Source organism: Sordaria macrospora, chromosome 4 (genome assembly GCF_033870435.1).
Source record: "Sordaria macrospora chromosome 4, complete sequence".
NCBI lineage: Eukaryota > Fungi > Ascomycota > Sordariomycetes > Sordariales > Sordariaceae > Sordaria > Sordaria macrospora.
The window spans coordinates 3,971,000-3,988,067 of NC_089374.1; the positions used below are offsets into that span (position 1 = coordinate 3,971,000).

General features: G+C 51.6%; 3 protein-coding genes across 3 annotated transcripts; all 3 read right to left on the reverse strand.

Moving 5' to 3' along the window:
• Positions 1 to 2,066: 2,066 nt before the first annotated feature.
• On the reverse strand, positions 2,067 to 3,551 carry SMAC4_02188 (uncharacterized protein). Its single transcript, XM_003350427.2, has one exon. The coding sequence runs from the start codon at positions 3,543 to 3,545 to the stop codon at positions 2,205 to 2,207; it is 1,341 nt and encodes a 446-aa protein (XP_003350475.1). The 5' UTR covers positions 3,546 to 3,551; the 3' UTR covers positions 2,067 to 2,204.
• A 5,920-nt stretch (positions 3,552 to 9,471) lies between these two features.
• On the reverse strand, positions 9,472 to 9,821 carry SMAC4_02187 (uncharacterized protein; the record flags this gene model as incomplete). The annotated part of the gene is made up of 2 exons (XM_003350426.1): positions 9,472 to 9,673; positions 9,745 to 9,821. The coding sequence occupies 2 exons, from the start codon at positions 9,819 to 9,821 to the stop codon at positions 9,472 to 9,474; spliced, it is 279 nt and encodes a 92-aa protein (XP_003350474.1).
• A 3,836-nt stretch (positions 9,822 to 13,657) lies between these two features.
• SMAC4_02186 (uncharacterized protein) lies at positions 13,658 to 14,676 on the reverse strand. The gene has a single exon (XM_003350425.2). It carries the CDS (start codon positions 14,673 to 14,675, stop codon positions 13,758 to 13,760), a length of 918 nt encoding a protein of 305 aa, XP_003350473.1. The 5' UTR covers position 14,676; the 3' UTR covers positions 13,658 to 13,757.
• Positions 14,677 to 17,068: the final 2,392 nt, after the last annotated feature.

Genomic DNA, 17,068 nt, shown 5'->3' on the forward strand with positions numbered 1-17,068 from the left:
GACTGCCTGATTTTCATTTGCTTCGTTTCGGTTGGATGCCTGAGGAAATGGCAAGCGTTCAGTTAGGAAATGCCCAAACCGGCCGAACCATGTTGTAGTAGAACAACCAAAAGCTGATGATGTTCACTTCTCTCTGCGAACACGTAAAAGGTCGCGCTTTCACCTTGCCTATCCGAGGAAGTGGAGTGTGATGGTTTACCTATCCCTACTTGGACGAGTGGGGATAGGTCGTAGGTTTGCCATATGAGAAAAGGCTGCACCAAATCAGAGCCTTTCACCTTGGCACCATCCATTGCGGCCTTAATCGTGCGAGGCGCAGTTCTGGAGTGGTGTGATCTCATTGGAGTAACCATGTTGGCGGGAGTGAGGCCGCACTGCATATTCATTCAGCTCGGGGCCCTCCACAGAAATTCAAATATTTGAAGGAGGATAGGCAGACGTGGCGGCCAAACTCCCACCAGTGTCCAGTGCCTTACGTATGAAGTTGACCCAGGAAACACCAAAATTTCCCAACAGATTGTAAATATCTTACGAGTGTACTTGACTTGCAAGTAAGAGAGAATGGATCCAGTTTCCATTGGACTTATTTTGACCTGTTGCGAGTAAGTCAGAATCGTGACATTGCACAATATCCATATTTGGTCGCTGACGCATGCGGTGACAGGGTTGGGGAGAGGGTGGTTAAGATATGCAAGACTCTAGCGAACGTCGACAGCGAGGTTCAGGAGCGCTCTCTCACGATTCAAAGTTAATGGCATACAAGCAGACTCCAGCTCGACTTCTTGAAACGTATCGAATCTGTCCTGGACAAAGATCTATGTCGGCTCATAGACGGGCTTCTGCTCCAGCTCTCACAGAAGCTGTCATCGGCCGACACAGCATTGGACGAATTTACCAGAAGACACGATCCTGAACGGTTCCGGCTATGGGGGTTTGGATCGAAAGCCAAGAAAGTGTCCTGGGCCTGGAAAAAGGATGCATTGGATCAGATCATCAGCGACCTTGACACATGGCATCGCCGCTTCGATCCTTTGTGGTTTATGGTCACGAAGACAACGAGCCCTATGGTCGATGCTGCTCTTGCCGGAGCACAATCTGCGAATGGGATAGAAGCAATGCCCGTAGTGTCGTATCAGTGGCCAAAAACCCATTGACCGTCGCTGCAGGCATGCGTCGTGTGTTATACCCGAGTGTTAACCGGCTTAAGCCCAAATTCCTTGCAGAAGTGCAGATGGAAATGTCGGAGATTCCGCTGTCTGAAGCGAAGAAAGGCTTCATGAAGTCGGAGGAGAGATGGTATATCATCGACACGGTCCAGGTTGGACCCGTTGCCCGAGCACGCGATGTTCTAAAAGACGTTAGCATGCTCGCGCAGAAGCTCGCGCAATGTATATCGACATCCGTTCCGCCAGGGTTTCGACCCAACGGAAAGGTACTGTATGCAACACGACATATACAGCCTCGGAGTGTATCTTCTGGAGATAGGATTGTGGGAATCGTTTGTCGAGTACAGCCAGGAAGATGGGGAATTGGGGAGACCGCGCGCCCAATTTGGAGAGCCTTATTATCGGTTCAAGAAATGGCTCGCAGAGAAAGACAAAGCCACGACGAAAGAAACTCGCCCTACAAACACCTTTCAAGCGCTAGCATTTAGCCTCAAAAATTACCTTGTCGAGCAGGCTCGTACCAGGCTAGCGCCGCGGATGGGTGACAAGTATGCGCACGTCGTTCTATCGTGCCTGACATGCCTCGATGATGAGAACGAAGGCTTTGTCGGACAGGAAATTGAGGATGTGGACGATGACACAGTTGCCATTCACTTCGCGGAGAAGATTTTGAACGACTTGGACCAGATTTCCATGATTTGACTTCATACTGGAAGCGGCGTTGGGACGAGCCATGTTAGGGAGGCTTAAATACCGAAGTGCCGGTGGATGGGTGTCTAGGACATGAACGTTCCACATGGCAAACTGAGAAATGAAACTTGAGAGGGGATGAGGCCAAGTTTGAGTAGTTCCTCGAGGCAGGAAGGATGTATGTATACCTAGGAGGCGAGAAGGACCGTTCCTGCCTTGACCTTTATTATTTCTTGAGTGAGCAACGTCGAAGCATACCAAGGGGAGGAGTGGTGATGGCATATTCCCATTTCACGGAAGTAGCTACCCCGAGATGCACTTGACATCCAAGCGTAGGTAGTGCTCAGCTTACTCAACATCCGATTCCCGTTCTCCCAACAGCTCTTCCCTCATTCTCCTCTCCTCTTCCGCCTTCTCCGCCTCAATCCTCCACACATCCTTCAACCAAAACGGCACAAAGGCCTTGACCTTGAGCTTCTTTGCCTCGACTTCACTGCCCTCCCCTCCGCCCAAACTGACCACGAAGTCCTGCTCAGGGCTATACATGCCCGGTGTCTCCCCGGGCAAGACAGTATCTGTCATTACCTCTAGCCTGCACAGCGCCAGCCCAACATTGCCAATACCCCTCAGCCACTTGCCGGGAGCACTCCTAGACTTCTTGTCCACCTTATCAATGCTTGCCCCTTGAGGAATCATCTCTGCCTTGACTCCCTCATCGACTTCGGGCTTCAGCAGCTTCTCCAGCGCTTCCAGTTGCCCGGGACCGTCAGCCGGGATCTCGGGGGCGGCACCCTCGGAATAGAGAATGCAAGGAAGGATGCGCTTGCGGACAACACCACGGTGCTTCGTGCGAATGGTCAACTCTTGTCCAACATAGCAGCCCTTGCGGAAGTCGATGCCGTTCATAACGTCCATGTTGGACTCGAGAGGGAGGGCACTGCCGGAGATGATCTCGGACTGGCCTTCAGGGATGCCGAGGAGGAAACGGCGGAGGTGGTAGGATGACTCGGGTGTCAGGTCGTTGTCTGTTAGTGACGAGGAGGAGGAGGTCTGGTTGACGATTACACGGGAGCCGAAGGCTGGAACACGCGGGTCCGGGACGGTCCTTGGGTTGCCATCTTTTTGAATCTCATCGATCAGCTTACTCCATGGGCCAGACTGGTCTACATCGTTCCATGCGTGATAGAGAGCACGCTCCTCCGGGTCCAGCAGCTTCAGGTTGAACTTGGAGCGCAGCTTGTAACGCTTGATGTGCTTGTGAAGGGTCATGGCCTCGTTGGCGTCAACCTCAATCAGGAAGCTCCGCTTGCCTGGTTCTGGACCCAGCTCATCGGGGTAGATGATGACATCGTGGACCACACGGCCCTGGGCTGTCAGGAAGCCGGTGTAGAAGCCATTGGCATTGTGCGGAGCATCGATGTTGTTGGTGATGACACCCTGGAGGAACTTGGAGGCATCTGGGCCAGACACGGAGATCAGGCGTCGGGATGTGAGTTTGGTGAGGCCGGAGCGGAGATCCGTTTGTGTAGAGACGGTCCCCGAAAATGGTCGGCGATGTTGCTGTTGTCGGCGTTGCACGGACCGGCAGCCAAGGCAGACGAATGGCGTGGTAGCTGTGCGTGCGCTCCGGTGGCGCAAGGCCGCAGAGGCCGGGCCGGCGACAGCTATCGATCTGGTAGCCGGCTGCATGGCTGGTGCAGTGGTGCAGTGGTGCAGTGGTGCCCTTCCTCAGCCTTGTGGGAAGTCGGTGATCAAAGCAATGCAGTCGGGGACTGGGGTTGGGACGTGGGGAACGATGGGAGTCAAGGTCAAGGTCGGAACGACCCGGTGGATGAGATGAAGGTGGTGAGCAGTGACGTCGTCGTGCACACTGATAGAGTCAAAGCACAATCTCCATTCTTTTCCCGACGGCCCGCGGGTGGCCATAGCTCCATAGCTTCCATGCCCCACTAGAACCCGGCATCTTCGGAGCCCCGCTGGTCCCGCATCTCCGAGATTTTTTCACCCAACCCCGCCCGTGCACTCCGGCTCCACGCAGTGCGGCAGCTCGGCTTTTCGACGGGCGCGCGGCCGATCACCCAAGTTCCCGTGAAGAGTGGAGGTGTACGAGGTACACAATAGATGTCCTTTTCTTTCCGGCCTCTGTCACTTTCTCAATGTCATCATCGACATCCACTATGTACCGCGACGTTCGCGATAATCCACCCTCCTCGATGCGGATCCCGTCTGCGGATGTGGATTGCGGGTTGCCATGCAGACCCTACTTCATCCGAAAACAACTTCAAAATACCATTGACGGGTTCCGTCCATAAGGCTGAAAACATCACGATATCATGACTGAAGCACATGGCGCGGCATTTGCACGGCACCCCTCAAGGCCAAACGTCATTTGACAGCTTTCAGCTACCACAAAAGCCGGTTTTCACGATATCGGATTTCAACTTCTCGGTCACCCAGCACAATTATAAAGGTTGCCAGCCTCGACGCGAAAACTCCCGTGTGACCCGAATCACAGTCCCGATTCTTTCCTTGGATCTTCGTTTTCCCAAAGCTTCATGGTTCCGCGGGGCAAGACCTGGCCGAATATCGGAGCACCTAGTCTCCTAGTATCAACCACAACACAAATTCTTTGGGGCAACTTTCATTCAGGTGCCTAATGGATCACGATGCAAACACTGAAGCACTGCATAAAGGCGGGCATTCAAGGTGGGAGTGAGCGGTAATGGTTCACACCCCTCCATGTTGTCAACATGCAAGGGCACACACACATCATCGACTCCGTACGACTCATCAACACCTCCGATACCTTAAACCCGAATAAGATGGTGGGTGTCAAAGTCACAGCTGTGAACGGATAAGTAAGGTGCCGACCATTCGACCAATATCGATGCATACCGAGCGATGCTCAGATAATCTCCCTGCAGCTCCGTCATGTACAACTTGACCGCCTTTCCTCGACTAAGCAACGTTGATAACCATCTGGGACTGACGTCACCATCATTGTGTATTTCAAAGCAGGAAGCTCTTTACAAATGTTGGCTGAATATGATCAACCCTCAGCCAGTGTTACCTATCAAAGCCGATTTTCGTTCCGCTCACACATTCCGTAGTGAGGGGTAACAGCCAGTTTTCTGACATTATAGTCCTTGAAAGTCAAAACTAAATCACTAAGCGGAGGCTTTCTAGTAATCTATCGATGCACGACAGAGTAAGCAACGCCGCTTCACTCAAACACAGTTATCTTGAAACCTCCATTCACGGAGGACCATTCGGAAGGGTTGGGTTACAGTCGAGCCGAACAAGATAACATCTCGGACCTTTACCACTCTCGAATTAGTGTTGTGTGGGAAAATATCCGAGACCGTCGTTCGCCCTGGAAAGTTTAGTCGCCGGTCTGCCTGTGCATAGAAGGACTTGGCAGTTTGCGGGTGCGCTATCCGTGTGGTGTTGGCGCATCTGCATGTGATCGGGACCGCACCAGACATCATCACCTCCAATCGAGACATCCCGAAACAAAAACCGGGAACTTGGAACGGAGGCGTTCTTATCACACTTTTGCGAGTGCCGAGCACTGGTGCGCATGATCGGGCCACGCAACGCTTTCAAATACCAACTCTTCCAAGATTTTCGATGAGTTGCGAAAGTAGCGAGATGATCATGTTCGAATTCGAGATCGAGATATCTTGGTAGGAGGCAGCGTTGTCGTTCACATGCTCGAGACCTTGGATTATCCGGAGATGACATCTGGACAATCCGTAACAGATGACTACCCAAGCCGAATCCTGACCGCAAATCCAGCTCCTTGTCTCAACCCCGGATTTTCGACCTCACGACCTCAGCCATCCCAAGCCGGATCATATGTCTCGAACCTTGACAGCCCCGTCAAGCCAACTCAAAAGCCAAAAGCCACAAAACAAAGCCTTTCGGCTCAAAGCCACCCCCGTCTCGAGTCTGTCTCATGGGCCGAGGTCTCATGTTTAACGCCAAGTTTCAAGGCAGGATACCGAATACCGCGGGCTTGAGCCTAAAGTCCAGATCCCCGATTCCATGTTCCTTGACTCCATCAACCTTTAAATCCGTTTTGGGATGTGGTAAGCGTTTTGGGATGTGGTAAGCGGGTATAGCACGAGCTGCAACCGGCTCAGCGGTTCCGTACTAAACTGGCGGAAAGATCTCGGAGTTCATCTACTAAACACCATCCACGGTTACCGCTACCGCTACCGCTACGGCACACCATCGCACGCCATCTTATGAACTATCGCGAGCTATCATGAATCTCCCCTGGCCTCCTGGGTGCACTACTCGCGCCTGGAACGCGGCGGTAAGGTAAGGTAAGATATATCAAAAGTAGATGAGGGTTAGTGTAACCCCCGCGTCGTCCTCTCGTGACTTACATATACACCCCCCGAGCCCTGGCCTGGCCTGGTCAGACCGGCCGGGAAGAGTTGATGATCTACCAACAACGGCTTACTTACCCCCGGAGCGCCGGCATGTTGCAACCCTTGAAAGGATCTCCCACTCCGAAATAGGGGTGGGAGTGCTGATAGCTTAATGTAATGCTAGTTCTATACTAGTTACTGAGTAAGCGGTAACGGGAACGGTAAGGTATTTGACCCCGTGTCATGTGCTTCCATGGCCGGCGGTCGGACAAGGTCAATACACCGACACCGACACCGACACCGACCGCTGCCGAGTTGTCCCATAACAGTGAGTCGGGACCGTATGCCCTGGCTAGCATTCAAAGCCTGGTTTGGCTCCGGTCAGGTGATGATGTGACCGGACTCAACGTCTGGGGCTTGTTCAACGATGTCGGTTTCAGCTTCGAGAAGGAAACGAGGCCTACTTTGCCTCCGATCCGGAGAAAAAGAGGTTTAAGCATAATCGATTTACCAAAACAGAAAACCAACCGAAACCAGACCCCTTTTTTGTTCACTCTCCATCCAAAAAGGGGATTTCTGTAATCCTCGTAAGTGCACCCTTGAGGGTTTCTCCCATGTTTGCCCCCATGTTTACTCGAGTCCCCGGTCGTGGTCCTGCATAAGTAAACTCCGAACAGACGAAATGCGGAGCGGAGAGCCTCAAGGTACCATTGTCACCAGCGAGTGGGTTTGGGAACATCACCATTTCTATTGTGGAGGGAAACTGGAGAAATGTCAACTGTCAACAATGGATATCCACAACCCACAGTCCACAAGAGGCAAAGGCCAAAGGGCGATCTGAATCCACAAAGTGGACTTTTACCAAATGTCAACATTCACCCCTCGACCCCGTCTCCACGGTAACCAAACAGTCCAGTCCCGACAGTGACATGGAGTGTCACTTTGACCGCCGATGTTCTAACGACATTGGTCACGCGGCTCTCTTTTTCCCCTGTGTTTAGTGAGTGTTGTTGTGCATCCTTCTCAACACCCCGTATTACCTTAATAATCCCCGTACTAGTTTCTCTACCTTAGTTCCCGCTGACCGTTAACGGAAAATCTCGACGCTTGCTTCCTTGGTGCAATTCAGTTTTGTCTCTGGTTTGGAGAAGCCCTAGCGATCTAGCGTCGCTGTTAAAAGGACACCGACCAGCTAGGTACCTACACCGCACACCAGGAGTAGCAGTGCAGTGCAGTGTCCCTAACAACGGGGATCCTCTTTCTCTTCGCAGGGCAGAATTGATAAGTTGACACCTTCTTTGGATAATGGTCTAGAAGGATGATCCTCATTCTCGCTTTGTTTTCCTGTGGAGTAGTTAGGCGAGTTAGGGCATTGAAGGGTTCAGTTGGCGGTTTGGCTGCGATTCGCGGAGTTTATCTTATCGTGAGGTCTTGGCCGTGGAGCAGATTGAGACCGGAACCGCACAGCCTCTTTTCTCCTCTCTGCCCCCCCCTGGAACTAAAACCACGATTAACGCTGGTCTGGATCTCTGGATCTGCTATATTTGGTAGTTTCGCGTTATGCACGGTACGGATCTGGAGGGCTGTGATCTCGAGATCTGACTCGGGAGAGGAGATGGAATACGGGGGAGGCGAGAAAGACCAAAAAAGATGTGTTCGTACCTGAGGTCCTGAGATCCTGAGATCTTGCAAGGTCTGATTCAATGATAGTTTCGAAACGTCGTCTCGCTCGGCTGTTCCTGATTGACCCACCGCACTGACGGGATCAACAGGGCAGGTTCGTCGTTCGCGTTTTCGCTTCCTTGCCGTTACGTTCGTCGTTACATGTCTGGTCACCGACGAACCGCAAAAGCTGGGGAATCCCAGCCTCTTTACTGTTAAAGTTAAACATGTCCTACAGCGCATCACAGCACCGCCAACCCCACGATTTACAGCACCTATCAGCTGCTTCACTAACAAACCAGCTCGCCTCTCGAGTCTCGATTGCTCGTTTTGATAACCAAAGAGAATCCACCAAGCTCAAACTCCTACAGTTCATGTGTGTCGCTCTAGTGAGTTAGGAGAGCATTGTATGAGTTGTCTGGACTTCATTGGTGGTTTACCGGATACTAACCGGTACCTTTCCGGCTGGCGTGATTCGACCGTTGTTTCGACTAAGACGGGAAGCCGAAAAGTCGGTAAGGTATGGGATCTGAATCGCGCCGTCTGAGATGCAAGTCCCGCGAATCTTTAAAGCTCTAGACGGATCGGGTGGGATGTTGGGCATCGCGACGCGCCTATCTGCCTACAGAAAGGCGGAGTGCAGTTGTCTAACTCGGTTCTTGATACACAAGCGAGTTTGCTCACTGCTGAATCGCTGCCCTGACATTTCCATAGGCAGTCATTGATAATCTCGTCACGATGATCTATATCCAATCAAAGCGGTGTTTTCTTTCTTCGGTTAAGAGCCTTGGTCCCTTGGAAGTCTTTAAGATCAGATCAGGTCCCTTCAAGGGTGCCAGCGAAGCAAAAGCCAAGGGCTTGCTTTGCGCTGAAGCCTCACGTCGCTCACCACCACCAGCACAGTGGTTGACAGGTCGCTTGTTGTGAGCCCATTGTTTGTTTCGTCCTGGCCTTTGACTTGACGCCGGCAGTCTGGTGGTCCTTCGTACGACTGGACTTGCCAATGCTATTGTTATCCTTCTTTATTCTGCCTTTTTCTTTCCTTTGTGGATGGAACGTACGACGGCTGGTTCTCCTATATCGGCGTTTGCATTCTCCTTCTCTTGCCTTGTTTTAATTTCTTTGTTCCCGTTTGGTTGACATGCTCGTTCTTTTTTCGTCCCATTGTGTTGAGGTTGTCGTTCAGCTCAAATCACCTTGCTTTCGCATTCCAGATTGTCTTGCCCTGCGCCAATCCCGACCGGTGAGTACCTCACCCGTTGAGCTGGATACGGTAACCAGCTTGTTCAGCTTGACGGTTTGACCGATACCGCACCGCATCGAATCGTAAACCGCAAAACTTCCACTCTCCGCTGTTTGTTGATTGTTCAATACATATCAATCTCTACTGCCGCAATCTCCGAACGTGCGGCGGCCAACCGAACCGCAACTGGCAGCCACGCCAGCCACCAGTCTTTGTAACCAAAAGGCTGGGCCTTTTCGGCTAAAGACACTCCTCCCAAGCTTCCGTTCCGAGAAAGGTGTAGGTCGCGATACTTTCATGTTTCTGCGTCGCTTCGCTCGGTGTGAAATTGTTACGCGTAACCCGTAGAGGTCGCATCCCTAGCAAATGGGGTGCATAAGTCGCATTGACGGAGGAAGAGGGGCCGTGAGGGGAGGGGCCGTGAGGGGAGGGGCCGTTCGGAAGTAGTTCCCTGTCCAATGACCGGCGCCGCCGAGGAGCCGCGGCCGCCGTATGAGCCGGCTTGGCTGCCGACGGTCGACCGGGCATCGCTTCTTCACCGTGTTTCGATAACTGCGTTTCATTGCTCTCGAGATCAGTCGGCCTTTCTCCCCGTGAGACATACCGCGCCGGAACACGCTTACGGCCTCCGCTGCTACGACCTACCCCGCGCTTGTAAGTGCGGGACTGACGATCGGCCATGGTGTCTTTGTCAATGAGAAGCCTGGAAGTGACAGAGTCTGGATTCTGGAACTTCCGGTAGCGCCCGGGGATGAAAGAACCACCCTGTGATCAGATAGCTAGCGTCAACAAAGAAACAGATTGTTTTCTCTGAACGGCTTGGAATCGCGGTGCGGGTTAGGCCAGCCGGCTCCGCTATGCAATGAGTCTTCTTTACCCGCGTGACCAATGCAAGCTCGTACCTGAACTTAGCGTAGATGGCTCTTCAACCTGTTGTGAGTTTGAGATTAATCATGATTATCTTGGAATGCCCTGGTAGAGTTAGAACTCCTTGCGGGGAAGAGAAAGCATCACGTTATCCATCGTTAAAAAAAACTTCAGCGCTCACATGCACATTCGCATTCGCTGTACGTTGTACGCTAGGTACTGCTTGCCGGACCGAAACGTTGAGGTTACGCGTACCTGACCTTGCCTTGCTCCTCACCTTCCTTGCTTGGTGCAGATACTCTAGTGCGATCTTCTCCAACCTCTTGTCCAGATCTCTTTTTGCGACTGGAGTCTCCATCACGCAAGAGCTTCCCGGCTTGGTGTGACATCTCGAAGCTTTCCGAATGGAGGAAGTCGCGAATTATCAAACCCCCGAACCATCAAGGTGCCTGTGGCTTTCAACGGAAGCTCCAATTGCTGCGCCCTGGATAAGTGACACCTCAAACCAAAAAAGGGCAACAGTTCTCCCCAGGTCTGATAACCGAGACCATCTCAATCGCATGAGCCATCTCAAAGGAAGTCCAGTAGAAAATGAACAAAGGCCGGGAAATTTTCTAGCACTTTACTAAATCGCATGGCGCCCAGAAAAATCTCTCCTGCCTTGTTGCTTACCGCAAATCAAGCGAGCATGGCGCCAAGATCCGCGACCGTACCCCTCCCCCCTTGTCTCCCCCGGATTTCCATCTCTTTGTTTTCCACCTTTGGTCTAGCCGGTAGCCTAGCATTATCTTATCAACCTTCACACCCCCTCTCAATCTCTCTCTCTTTCTTACACACACCCCTCTCCCAAAACCAGGCAGTCCCGTCGTCCCGCCCGGCGCCCGCAGTCCATCCGCTATGAATCATACCGACTCTCCCGCGAACCGAGAAAGAGAAAAACTCACGATAGTTACCATTCCTTCGGTGCCTACTCGGGACGGAACCGACACCGAACCTATCAGACTTTTTGCAACCGGCCGACTTTGGGAATCTGAATCATCTTGATTCAGACACAACTGAAGCGAACACAACTCAGGGCGGTACACGTGTAAGTCACACACACCTGAGGCTCATACCGCTTGCTGCCTACCTTAGAAGGCAGGCACTTAGCATAAGGGTTCTCCGGTTGCGATTACAAAGACCGTTCAGGCATCCTTCTTATCGCAATTGCAATTGCAATCGCAACCTGTCACCTGCTTACTATGGTACTTCAATCTCAACATTCTGTATATGGATGACAAAAAATGGCCGATTATTCGGAACTTACGTACATAGCTGTCTCATGTGCACCGTTGCACAGCACAGCAAAGCAAAGCAAACCACTTTGCAATACATACATACATACAGGAATGTTGAGATGACAGCTTGACAGCTACAGGCTACAGCTACAGGCCACAGCTACAGGCTACAGCTACAGGCTACAGCTACAGGCTACAGCTACAGGCTACAGCTACAGGCTACAGCTACAGGCTACAGCTACAGCTAAGCTCCGTCCCGTATGTAGTAGCAGTAGCAGTAGCAGTTAGGCCTCGGTGCGTGCTTCTGTTACATACAGCTCGACAACAAGATGACAACCGACGACCGACGACCGGCCACGGAACACGGAAAGATAATCACAAAAAAAAAGCCAAGTACAACTGTGCCACTAACTACGCAATTGATCTGCCTTCTTGGTTCACTGGTGAGACTGGGCAGACTGACGAGACTGGGCAGCGGCAAACTTCTCCGCACTTTACAGTAGAGGTGTGTAAGAGGTTGTGTTTCGTTATCACCGGCGGTGGATGCTCGGGTGGTGCAGTGCATCGTGAAACTCGTCGGAAGTCGGAGCCAACACCGGCGGACAGCGACAGCGGAGCCTGAACCGAACTGGAACTGGAATGTCACAGGTGCATTTGATCATCTTCATCTCCCATCTCCCTCTCCGTCTCCGCGATAACCGTGATAACCTTGATAAGCCCGGCCTGTCACAGGCTGTCACAGGCACGCATCCCGAAGCCAAGCTCTTTGTGGGGACTGGAGAAAGAGGCGAAGCGTGTCGAACGGAAGCGAAAGACAGGTATTTTGGAATTTTGGAATTTTAGATGGGGCCATATGACAACTGCCCAGACAAAACTCTGACAAACTCTGACAGCCCAGGAAAAGGGCCGAGAAAAAGGCCAAGAGAAAACGTATCTCTATACGATATTCAAAAGTGTCAGAAGTCTCGGTCAGAAGCCACAAAGTGGAAAGTCTCAGTGTAGAAAGTCTCCATTGCATTATCGGCGTTCTTTTATCGGTCTGTCAGGTTGGTACAGTAATGTTTCGCTATCGCCCGCCATTCGCATATCTTTCACTTTAAGTTACAGGAAGTTACAGCAAAGTGGAAAGTAGTGATGTCAATGAACATCATACATGATCCATTCAGTTCTTAGGGGCCCTCTCCATCCAATCTTGCCAATCTACCTCCGCTTCCGCTTCCCTTCTTTCCCCTCCATAGTATTGTGGGTTAACCGTTAAACCGTTGTCGCCGCACAAGATACTTCTAAGGTAAGTCATCGATAAGCAGGAACTACTTTGGACCCTACCTTATACAGTAGAAGGATCGGTGACGGTGACGGTAACGGTAACGGTAACGAATGGGAAGAATCCGAACTTTTGGGGAGCTAGGGAGCTTGAGGGCTCTGAAAGGGGACTGACACCATTGAAAAGAAAGATGATTGTCGCCAGGATTGGAAATCAATGTCCTCTTTGTTCGTTGAGTTAGGTATGTTAAGCGACTGGCGAAAAATAATGATGAAAGATGATTTGGTTTCGGCCATTATGGTACAAGCCACCGCCGCAACAACTCCGATTCCCAAACGGTTACACCGATCGGCTTGTAGCTGAGTGACTCTTGTCCCCATCGGATCCCCCGAAAATCAATCAATCAATCAATCCCGTGCAATTCCCATCCCATCCCCGCCGCAAGTCGCAAGTCGCATGTGAATCATCCATATGGGTATCATTTAATCACTGATCATCATCATCATGACATGGAAGACACAATCAAAGTTCCGAAGAAAAGAAGTTCGCTGTTATTCGTTCCGACGAAACACAGTCGGATTTGCAGTAGGTAGAGCTGCGAAGTATGTAAGGTACCCAAGCTATGAGATCATGCTTCCCCATAATCCCCAAGAAAGACCCTTAAAATTCCCCACTCAACCAAAACACCACTGGCCGTGATGATGGGAGCGGGTACCGGTCGTACAACAATTGCGCGTGATAGCAATACAAAGTTCTCCATAAGTGAACAAATGCCCAAAGCTTCCAATTGCCAATTTGCCCTATAACTTTTTTCAATTGCTTCGTTGCGTTTGCCCCTCCGACTCCATATTCCCGAATTCCGCCACCATGATGATGAAAAACACAAGATCCATTATTGAGTAGTGATGTCGAGTGTGAGAAACAAGTTCTGATGATAATGATGATGATGTGAAAAAACGCTGTCGCTTGATGATGATGATGATGAAACCCGATAATCCCAATCCAATTCCAATTCCAATTCAATCTTCCCGATCCCAATTGCCCCGATGCATGCCAAATGAAAATGTGGTATCATCGTAAAAAAAAAAAAAAAAAATTTGTTAAAAACGCCGTTGCCCAATGCAGAAGAGTGCTATGCAAGATAATGAGGAATAATCATGTAGAACAACAAGAAAGTGTGAAATGTGTGTGGTGGTGGTGGTGAAGTGTTTAGTACACTCCTATCGTCGACACCAGTGTGGGACCACGACTTGGTAGGTAGTAGCCTTGGTTGTGGGCGTAAAAGGCGTCCTTGTCTTGTTCTTGTTGATCTTCCTCGTCGTCTGTTTGCTCTGTCTGCTTCTCGGACGACGTCGATGTGAATGTGGATAGGATGGTGGTGGGCGGCGAGGGTGGCATGTGCTCGTCTTCTGAAGAGTCCGAGTCGAGGTCGAGCTCTGGTGGCGATGTAGAGTGCGAAGGGCTCCTCTGCAGGGCGAGATGGGTGTAGTCTTCTTCCTCGTCGTCCTCCTCCATGTCCTCGTCGTCGCTGTAGTTGTAGTATTGGTGCAGCGGCGCTTGCATGGAGTACCGGTGAAGGCTGCCACTGCTGTGCGAGGGTATCCTCCTGAGGGGGACAGCATCGGCCATCTCGATGTCCTCGTCCTCGTCACGGTCCTCCTCGTCGTCCTCGCTCAGGTCGCTGTCCGAATCGGAATCCGAGTCGCTGTATTCGGCGTCCTCGGCTTGCCAGTCGTGCTCGGGCTCCTCGACCACTGTGTCGGCCCATTGGATGTGACGCTCTTCGCTGCGGTTGCTAGAGGCACCGCGGACGGATTGGTTGAACCAGGATTCTTGTTCCCTCTCGGCATCGGCGAGCTCGACCATCAACGAGTCGAGGAGGTTGGCGTGTCCGACCAAGAGGCGGAGGTTGTGATCGGGGCGGGCAGCTTCCGAAGAAAGCTTTGCCCTTGCCTTGTGGGCAAGGTAGTATGTTTGTGTGATGGACATCTTCTTGGGCTTGATGAATGAAGTGGAAATAGTTGTGGTAGGATATGTCGATGCACTGGTAGTAGAGAGAGTGCCTAATAGTTGTGGCCTCGATGGTGGTGGTGTTTTGGTTGCGGTGAGTGTTGTGGTGGAAGACATGGTTCTTTTTTCTTTCCTTGGAGGGCAGGAATCGGGGGGAGCTTTTTCTCTAATAATATTTGGCTTGGTGCGTTTTCGCGTTCTCGGTTCTTGGTTCGAGTGACTCAAGACAGGGATCAAGCCGATTGCGGGCCCGCCAGGTAAGGGCGTGTAAGGGCGTGTAAGGGCGTGCAAAAGGCGTGCGGGTGGGCGTGGGCGTTCAGGCAGGCGGACCAGGACCGGGGGTGGGGGGTGTGTCTTGATACAGCAAGTCCGTTGTTGTTCGCTGTCGCTGGCGTCGGGTACTGCTATCAGGGTCTGCAAGAACCATGCACTTCCCACAAGACGACAGCAGTCGCGACGAGTCTCGTCCAGCGTATGAGTGGATCGTGAAAAGACGGGTACTGTGAGGACGGAGCCTGAAAGTGGAATCCGTGATTGCGAAAGTGGAATCTTGCGTGGCTTTGTGCCGGCTTTCGAAGGTCACTTGGTGATCAAAAGTTTCACACTAGAATGGCGTATGTAATAATGTATCCGAGTCGGAGTCACAAAAAGATATTGGTGATAGCAAAAGAGAGGAGCCAAAAGCGAAGCCTGACGATGCCTCATGGGGATGAGCTTCCTTTTTGTAAACCTTCAGTCTGACCCTTCTTTGGGGTGCTTTCGGTTCTCAGGTTCGAGACACTCCAGACACCGCAAGGTCATCAGCACAAGGGTGATGCGTCCATCCGCAGCAGCAGCTGACAAAAACTGAGAAGCCGTCAATCCGACTTTTGGAGAAAAGTGTACGTACCTGGGAAAAGGTACGTACCCCGGTACCTGCTTATGTACACCCCCCTTTTGCGTTGCACTTTGAGGTGGTCGGCCTTTTAAACACGCCCTGGCGCCGCCCTTTCCAACAGCCAGCCTAGACACCTGAGACTTGTCCGTCGGCGGCGGTGAAGCGCACATTTCACGATCCGAACTCTGGAAGGGATTTTTGCTTGGAGTTCGGACGGGGGCTCGGCCGCCTCGGTCTTTGATCCGTCTCCTCCTTGTCTTTTGTTTGGCCGCAACTTTTTGCTGCAAACTTGTACACACTCCACCGCTCGGGCACGCTACCGGTCTGGCTCCTGCTCCTGTCAATCATGTGCGCGCCCCCGACATTGCAAGCTTCATCACGTACATTTGTTGAAACGAGCTGGTATCAAGCTTGTGGTTGGGCCTTGTTTCCGTTTCAAGAATCAAATCTAAAAACCCCGCGTCCCTTTGTCACGATGGTGGTGAATGCAACCGACGGAGTTAAGGCGGTTTGTAATCACCGTCCCGATCAGAGAGGTACATTGGCTTGGTACACTTCCTATCACGGATGCCTTCCGGGGATTTCTCAGCGACGTCTCTCTTGGTTCTCATTTCGCAGGCATCATCAAAGCCGCTCTGCAATTTCACAATCCTCAAACCGATTGACGCATTATCCTGATTTTTAAGCAAAACAATACCTGACGGCTTGGATATTCACGCATGCTATTATATCCCGCTGAAGCTGAAAGTTCCCCATTGACGGGATTCAAGCTGCGAGCTATTCCCATGACGCATGTAACTTTTTTGCAACTCGGCTTCTTTCGCGACGCCGGGGTTCTCACTGCGTTATCTTATCAACAACACAGTCCCAAACTTTCACGGCTGGTGCGTTGCTCGACTTCCTAATTCAACATCGACAAGGGTATCTCAACAACTCCATCCGCATGCTAAAAACCTTGAAGAAAAAAATTTCTTGCAGGTACCCAATTCCCACTTTCGGATTCTAGGCTGTGGGGTTCCCTTTACCTCCGCCCGTTTTTACGGAAATCTGCGACACTAGTTTGTGCGGCTACCGAGAAAAAAAAAGTTTAGAATGATGATGTTCAAGGCGAGACCCGGAGCAGCATCACGGTGCCTGACTACGGGCACACCTCAAGCAAGGAAGATGACGATGTTGAGGTTAGGCGTAGGCTCGGGGCGGGCTCGAGGCGGGCCCCGGGCCACCGACCAGGCAAGCAGCCAACAAAAGTCAACAACACCAACACTTTTAAAACACCAACAAGCAAAAAAGTTCATATCAAGTTGTCGCAAGCACCCGACACACTAGGAACCAACAGCTCCACGTCACGAAACAACAATAAGGGCCCTTATAAACCGTCGCAAGTTGAGGCACTGCAACGAGCCTCGTTTATACTCCCGTCCCGGCGTGGCAGACAACGAAGGATATCACACACCTCGGCCAGCAAAGAGAACAAGCATGCTGCGTTGTTGGTCTGCTGACCGAAGACCCCAATCAAACCCCTAGGACCAAGTCCAACTTGGCGCCTTGGATGTAAGAAAATAGTAAGTAGGCGTATATTCTCCAGCAACAAGTGTCCAACAACGAACCCCAAGGTGATATTTTGGCTCAAAGC

Excerpts from the sequence above, each read along its gene's own strand:
- SMAC4_02188 (XM_003350427.2), bottom strand. The coding sequence starts at position 3,545 with ATGCAGCCGGCTACCAGATCGATAGCTGTCGCCGGCCCGGCCTCTGCG.
- SMAC4_02186 (XM_003350425.2), bottom strand. The coding sequence starts at position 14,675 with ATGTCTTCCACCACAACACTCACCGCAACCAAAACACCACCACCATCG.